Below are 7,955 nucleotides of genomic sequence, written 5' to 3' on the forward strand. Positions count from 1 at the left end.
GGTGGTGGGGTGGTAGTGAATGTGAAAGTCTATGTAGGAAAATGGAAACTGTTCTACAGTTAAGCCAACCAGTTTCCTGGGCAGTGCAGGGAAAAGTGCGGTTCATCCTCCCCATCCACTTTTTCTCCCCAGCTACAGACATTTTGTTTTGTTTTGTTTTGTTTGGAGACAAAGTTTCACTCTGTAGCCCTGGCTGGTCTAGAACTCTGAATGTAGACCACCAGGCTGGCCTTGGTAGAAATCTGCCTGCTTCTGCCTCCCAAGTGCTGGGATTAAAGACCTGTGCCACCATGCCTATCTGGGTTTTTAACTTGAGACAACATTCAGTTGCCAAACATTCTGTTTCTTTGGCCGCTTATACTTCTGGTGCTTTATGTAACTAAGAACTTGTGACCTTGTGCGAGATCTTTTACGTGTTTAGTGGTCTCAGGTCCAACATTTGCTTTGAGATCTGCATTAATTTTCATGCCCTGAGGTTGGTATCCAGATGCATTCCTTTGTTGACTGGTAACTGGCCATTGATCCTTTTTTTTTTTTAAGATTTATTTATTCTATGTATGTAAACACTGCAGCTGTCTTCAGACACACCAGAAGAAGGTATCAGATCCCATTTCAGATGGTTGTGAACCACCATGTGGGTTCTGGGAATTGAACTCGCGACCTTGGGAAGAGCAGGGATGTAGGTCATTGTGTGGCTGCCCCACTGTTAACTTTTACGATGGTTACATGTGAGACCTTTCATTTTGTTCTCATCCTTCAAGATTGATGTGGCTTTCTGGGGACCCTGCGTTTCCCCTGAGGTTTGGATTACTGGGTTAGTTTTGCAAAAGAGATTGTTGGCATTTTGGTAGATACTACATTGAGTCGTGGGTCAGCCTTGAAGTATCACCGTGTTAGGATTCAGCCCTGTAAGCTGTGGGCCCAGGACTATTTTTTGTTTACTTAGATCTTCTATTCTTCACCAATGTTATATTGTTTGCACAACCCATATTTTGCATTAGTGTGATTAGTTCATTCTTTTTTTTTTTTTTTTAATTTTTTAAAAAAAGATTTATTTATTTATTATATGTAAGTACACTGTAGCTGTCTTCAGGCACTCCAGAAGAGGGCGCCAGATCTTGTTACGGATGGTTGTGAGCCACCATGTGGTTGCTGGGAATTGAACTCAGGATCTTTGAAAGAGCAGTCAGTGTTCTTAACCACTGAGCCATCTCTCCAGCCCTGGTTAGTTCATTCTTTAGTGGTTCCTTTTTGATACTGTTTTAAGTAGAACACAGTTTTCAAATTGTTCATTGTTAGTGTACAGGAGTATGGTTGAGTTTCATGTATTGTGTCCTACAGTGTCACTGAGCTTGTTGTTTATTGCTAGCTTTCATTTTTAAAAAGTGTATGTGTATGGGCTGGAGAGATGGCTCAGCAGTTAAGAGCACTGACTGTTCTTCCAGAGGCCCTGAGTTCAAATTCAAACAACCACATGGTGACTCACAACCATCTGTAATGGGATCTGATGCCTCCTTCTGGTGTGTCTAAAGATAGCTACAGTGTGTGTGTGTGTGTATGTAACAAATTTGTAAAAAATGCTTTATAAAAAGTGTATGAGAGTATGTGTGTGATTGTAGTGTGGATGTCTGTATGCTATGTGAGGTAAGCGTGTGGGGTTCCACCATGTTTGATGTTTGAGAGAGGGCATTTTGTTTTTCATGGTGCAGATTACACAAGTTCTCCTGCATTCACCTCCCATCTCTTAGGAGGAACATAGGATTACAGATGGGCTTTCAAGCCTATCTTTCACTGAGTTAGATGTCTGCATTCGAGATGTCAGATCCATGTGGGGTTGGAATTACAGACACCTGATGTGGGTGTTGGGAACCAAACACAGGTGCTGTGACAGAGTGAGAAGTGCTGTGAGTCGCTGAGCACTCCTAGCCATCCTTACATACAGACCTTTCTTTTTGGGAGCGTGTTTTGCAGTGTAGCTTTAGCTGGCCTGGAACTCCTAGTCCCCTTGCTTCAGCCTCCTGAAGGCTGGGATACGATGCCTTTGCGAAGATTCCGGCTTTCTAAACCCTTCTGTAGTCTTTGAAGCCAGCACTGCTGTTCTGATGTTCATTTGTAGCATCCTCTCGTGCCAGCTGCCTCTAAGCCATTGGGAAGGCTTTGGGTTGCAGTTAGGTTGTTCCTCAGTTTTCCCAGTGACTGCCTCAGGACTCTTCGACTGTTCAGCCGCCATCTGCTTCCCAGCTTGCAGAATTTTTTGGCTCTGCTTTGCATTTTTAGATGGTTTGGGGAAGAAGTGACAATAAGATGTATTTGTCCAGTCTGTCATCTTTAGCAGAAATCTGCAATGAGTTTCTTTTTCTGTTTTGGGGACAGTCTTCCGTAGCCTTCTTCTGGTGATATACTCCATCCCTCTGCCTCAGCCCCCTGGGTTAGCAGCACATGGCTATCTCTCAGACTCAGTGTGTGATGCAGCTTGGGTTTCATGTGTGAGTGTGCTGTTGCACACTGGGTGCTCACTGACCTTGTTGTTTAAGATCCTACTGTCACAAGTGTGATGGTACATGTATGGTAAGCATCAGGAGCTGGAGTTTTTTAGTATTTGATTTTTATCCTTAGGATAATGCGACCCCCCTCCCCCCATTTTGATTTTTAAAAGGCACGTTCTTGCTGTGTAGCCTTCTTTGGCCTCTGTAAACCAGGCTGACCTTAAACTCAGAGGCCCTGCTTCTGCCTCCCAGGTGCAGGGTGCGTGCCTCATCACTCTGGGTTCCTTCCTCCCTTTTAGGCACAGCCTCATCCTGTCATCCTGTAGCCAAGGCTGGCCTGGAATTCACTGTGTAGCTTGGTCTTGAAGCCTCTGTCTGCTGGGGCTGCTTGGAGTACAAGAGTGAACTAAGGACTGGCTGGGCAGGCTTAAATTCATATTCTACCCCCTCTCAGATTCATATTCTCTCTTTCTCTCTCTCTCTCTCTCTCTCTCTTATACACACACACACACACCTCAGATTTGTATTTTAAAGTTTTATTTTTGTGTTAGGTACAGTGCCTTTGGAAGCCAGAATAGGGTGTTGGATCTCTTGGAACTGGAGTTATAGGTGGTTGGGAGCCACATGGTTGTTGGGAGCCAAATTCAGGTCCTCCAGAAGAGTAGGGAGTGCTCTTAACCACCGAGCCGGCTTGCCTGTCCTTTAGTTTCTAGTTTTTTGTTTTTTGTTTTTTTTTTTTAGGAAAATCAATCTCTGTCTCGGTCTCTCTCTCTCTGGATTTTTATCTTTGGTGTTCTGTTTCAGCGTCATATGCCAGTTCATCTGTACTTCAGTATTCTTCTGGGTTTTGTTTTCTATAGATGAGAGTTACCTTATTTGAACTTATTTTGGTAAAAGTATTAGATAGAATTTAAGTTTAGAGATTTATACATGACTACCTATTTTAGTTTGTTCCTCTTCTTCTTCCTCCCCCTCCTCCTCCTCTTCTTCCTCCCCTTCCTTCTCCTCCTCCACTGAGATAGGGTATCATTACATAGTACTGGCTGCTCTAGAACTTTGCTATAGACCAGGTTGGCCTTGAACTCAGAGAGATTTGCCTTCCTCTAGCTCCAAATGCTGGGGTTGAAGGTGTGAGCCACCACCCTGGCCAGTGCTTTGTAGCTTGGGGATTTTCTGTCCTTCTTTCTCATGCTGGTTTGAAAGCATGTTAAATGGTCTGTGTGGCATAGAGAGCTGACGGGCTTTTGATTGTGTGCACATAATATTCATATGAGCCAGTTTCTGGGTTTAACACTTTCTGTTGCTCTGTTGTACTTAGTAACTATGTAACTAATTGGAGTCTAGGTTACACGGGTTGCTTATTCTCAAAACACTGTCCATTTCTGGTTTAAATAATCTAGTAAAAATAACTTTGGGTATCACCATTTGAAAACATGCTGGTAAGTTTGAGGTCTCTGCTAAGGAAATGATTAGGCCCAAGTTGTTTCCTTTGTTGTTGGTGGGTTTTTTTTTTTTTTTTGTTTTTTTAATTTGGTGGACAGTGTGAGGTTAGTTCAGAAGTGCCATCTGTTATTGCTCCTAACTGACATAACCTAAGTCACAGGCACTTCAGGAGTATGGGAATAGGGATGGGAGACTTGTCTGTACCTTTGCTGTGTTTGGAAGTCCTCTCCCTAATGTGCTTCAGTTGTAGCAAGATTCTGGGAAAGTGTTCATCTGCTTATTAGTGTAGTAAGTGCCACGTACCCTTCCTCAAACCACAGGGGAGCCTTGGGACCATTTTTTATATCTCAGCTTATAGACGATTTTTGTGATTGCACATATAAACCAAGGGAGCGCTACCGAGTCTGTGAGAAGGAAAACAACTGAGAAGTCCTGCCGTCTAGCTGTGACCGTTCCTGACAGTGCTTATCACTAGGCTGCTCTTGTGTGGCGTCGGCGTTTCTGTTGACTGGTTGTTGTCTTGACTGTTGTTTTGTTTACGCAGAAATAAAGCTGTATCCTTCAATATTTTGTAAACTATTTCTTTTGGTGTTGCAATAGCTTGCACATTTTCCATACCTGTTTTCATTTGAAATAGGGGTTTGCCATTTAGTTCTGTCCAACCTCAAAGTTAAGATCCTTTTGCTGTGTCTCATGTGCGTGGGCTGTAGGTGAGCACTCACTCTGCTTGCCTCCTTAGAGAATTTTTAATGTGGTATTTCAGTATATACGTATGTATTGTAATACTTATTTTTCTTTTTGAGCAGGGTCTTACTAGGTCTTCCTGGCTGGCCTGAAACTTGCTCTGTAGAACAGAGTGGCCTAGAAAGCATGCACAAGATCCCTTTGCTCTGTCTCCTTGGGGGCTGAGATTAAAGTCTGGTCTTACTTACTGATGCTTTTGAGACTAGGTTTCATTCTAGCTTCCCTGCCGTTCTGGAACTCACTGTGCGGCCCAGGCTGGCCTTGAATTCTCTGAGATCTTCTTACCTCAGCTCCCCGAGGACTCAGATTGCAAGTGTTAGGCACCTGTGTGGTGATTTTTTTAAAAAAACTATTTATTATTATTATTATTGCAACTTAAGTTTGGTGCTTCTTTATTTATTGAGCTGGAGCACCGCAGCATTGTCTTGCTCTTGAGCTACGTCGTAGCTACGGTAGCCTCGGAGTAACTGAGGTGTAGGTGTCCCTGGCTTGGTAGTCACATTCTGCTCTTGTGTGTGTTTTAGGTACTCGCATGTAAGGGAAATGTCTAGAAAGATACTTGGATAGAGAGGTATAGATATTTTAAAGTTTACTAAATGTTGCCAGTTGGTGAGGTTGCACTACCTCATATTCCAGTGATCAGATGTTCCATGTGTGTTTTTTATTAGTATTGGTTTAAATTTTTAAAACTTTAATAATTGTATTTTAATAATTGAAAATCTTTATGGTTCTTGGCCACTAGAATTTTTTTTTTTTTTTTTTTTTTTTTTTTTTTTTTTTTTTTTTTAATTTATTTATTATATGTAAGTACACTGTAGCTGTCTTCAGACACTCCAGAAGAGGGAGTCAGATCTTGTTACAGATGGTTATGAGCCACCATGTGGTTGCTGGGATTTGAACTCCGGACCTTCGGAAGAGCAGTCGGGTGCTCTTACCCACTGAGCCATCTCACCAGCCCTAGAATTTCTTTAGTAACTCATCTTTATGCCTCAAGTATTGTTTCTAGATAAAGGCATTGTTTTTTTTTAAAATGTTTTTATTTATTCCTTGAGAATTTTATACAGTATATTTTAATCATATTTTTCCCCTTTCCAGGTCCTCTCCCAACTCCTACCCACCCACTACATGGGGTTTGTTGTTGTTAGTTAGTTAATTTTGTTGGTTTTGCTTTTGTTTTTGTTAAGAACCAGGGAGTCCAGCTTGTGTTGGCCAGCTCCTCCAGAGCCTGAGACCCGCCCTGGAGACGAGACGAGGTTCTCAGTGACACTGTTGAAGGAAACAGACTTTCCTTCTCCCAGCAGCCATCAATTGCAAATAACTTCTTGGCTTGGGGTGGGATATTGTCCCAACTTTCTGCATGTTGTCCAGTTGTGGTGGGTCTCTGTTACTTGCAGAAACCTCTAGTAATGGTTGATCTACGGGTGTAGCAATGTGTCATGAGGAGTTTTATTTATTTATTTATTTTAAAGATTTATTTATTATTTATGTATGTGAGTACACTGTAGCTGTACAGATGGTTGTGAGCCATCATGTGGTTGTTGGAAATTGAAGTTTAGGACCTTGCTCCCTCTGGTGGGCCCTGCTCGCTCTGGCCCAAAGATTTATTTATTATTATACATAAGTACACTGTAGCTGTCTTCAGACGCACCAGAAGAGGGCATCAGGTCTCATTATGGATNGTTGTGAGCCACCATGTGGTTGCTGGGAATAGACAGGACCTTCGGAAGAGCAGTCAGTGCTCTTACCCGCTGAGCCATCTTGCCAGCCCAAGAAGTTGTTTTATTGCTGTGTCATTTAGCAGAATCAAAGAAGCAAGTGTCCCTTAGGGCTGATGACCTAGTCTCAGGTCCTTGGACTCATTGACAGCATCAGTAATGGGCTCCATCCTATGGAGAGAGCCTTAATGAAATCTAAGCGAAAAGTAGTTGGTTATTCTCAAACATCCGCACCACCTTTTACCACTTGGTGTGAACAAAGCAGTTTTTAATTGTTCAGACCATTCCCTTTTCTCAGTAGTTTTCATGCTTCGTGTTGGTCTCTCCCCTTTCTCTTTTAGGATACCATGGCAAAGAGGAATACAGTGATCGGGACACCGTTTTGGATGGCTCCTGAAGTTATTCAGGAAATTGGGTACAACTGCGTGGCAGACATCTGGTCTCTGGGAATAACTGCCATAGAAATGGCTGAAGGAAAGCCCCCATATGCTGATATCCATCCAATGAGGGTAAGGAAGCAGAAAGCCCGTGCGTGGGTGGTTAGCTGCTGGTTAGCAGTAGAAAGTGGTGTGGCAGCTTCCTTGGTTACAGTCTAAACAAGAAATGAAGTAATTTTATATAATGATAACTACTGTAGGTGATATTCCCCTGGCATTAGATTTAGTAAAAAAAATTAATTGAATATAGTCCTTTCTCCATTCTAGACTGTCTGCTTGACAGTCTCCTTGAAGGATATAGGCTATAAAATATAGAAATGTGTAGGTTGACTTACAAATTATATACATTATATATATATCTTTTAAAAGCTAAGGTACCACATTTTCAGCTTTGTAAATATACGGGCTTTCTACGTAGACATTCTCTGGGATTTCCATTGGGTCACCAATGTCAGATAGCACCTGCTACAGGGTTTTCTCCCGGGTGTTTTTGCACATCACTAACCACCATTTTGGGTCATATATTATCTTTTTCATGCTTTTTTTGGCTTGTGAATCCTCAGACTCAGAGGCAAAGCCTAGTCTATAGAACAAGTTCCAGGGTAGCTAAGATTACACAGAGAAGCACTGTCTTGGACCCTCCCCCGCAAAAGAATTTAAAGTATTTAATGCAAAACAGTTTCGTTTTTTCTAAAGTAGGATTTACATCATTTAAAATCCAACAATTAATAGTCTCTTGAAGAAAAAAATTTATTATTTTAATTTTGTGCTACCTTGGAGTCCAGAAGAGGGTGTTAGATCTCCTGAAGCTGGAGTTATAAGCGGTGTGAACTACCCGACATGAATGCTGGGAACCAAACTCAGGTCTTCTGCAAGAACAGTGTGTGATAGTAACTATGAGCACTCTCTAGCCCTAATACGGGATAACCTTAATCTTTGAGAAGGAGAATTTAAATGTGCTTGATTTTATAGCAGCCTATAGTAACTTGATAATTTTTTTTTTTCAGAGAGATGATTTGAGCGTATGGAAAAAAGCTTAGTAGCAGAGCTCCTGCTTGGCATCCACAGGCCCAGTGTTTAGTCCCAAACGCCACAATCTCTCTTCAGCCTCTACACACACTCTCTCTGCT

The 7,955-nt window shown here is 42.1% G+C and overlaps 1 protein-coding gene across 2 annotated transcripts in view; it reads left to right on the forward strand.

The window, feature by feature from the left end:
- The window catches only part of Stk4 (serine/threonine kinase 4), an 81,701-nt gene that overhangs the window by 18,001 nt on the left and 55,745 nt on the right, over window positions 1-7,955 (forward strand). Inside the window, exon 1 of one of the 2 annotated variants that reach the window (XM_029536654.1) lies at window positions 6,721-6,897. The exons of the other annotated variant lie outside the window; for it this stretch is intronic. Coding sequence (XP_029392514.1) covers window positions 6,736-6,897 — 162 coding nt within the window. The 5' untranslated portion in view covers window positions 6,721-6,735. Of the gene's footprint in view, window positions 1-6,720; window positions 6,898-7,955 lie in introns of those variants that run through there. 2 annotated transcript variants of the gene reach the window in all.

Source organism: Mus pahari, chromosome 3 (genome assembly GCF_900095145.1).
Source record: "Mus pahari chromosome 3, PAHARI_EIJ_v1.1, whole genome shotgun sequence".
Classification (NCBI taxonomy): domain Eukaryota; kingdom Metazoa; phylum Chordata; class Mammalia; order Rodentia; family Muridae; genus Mus; species Mus pahari.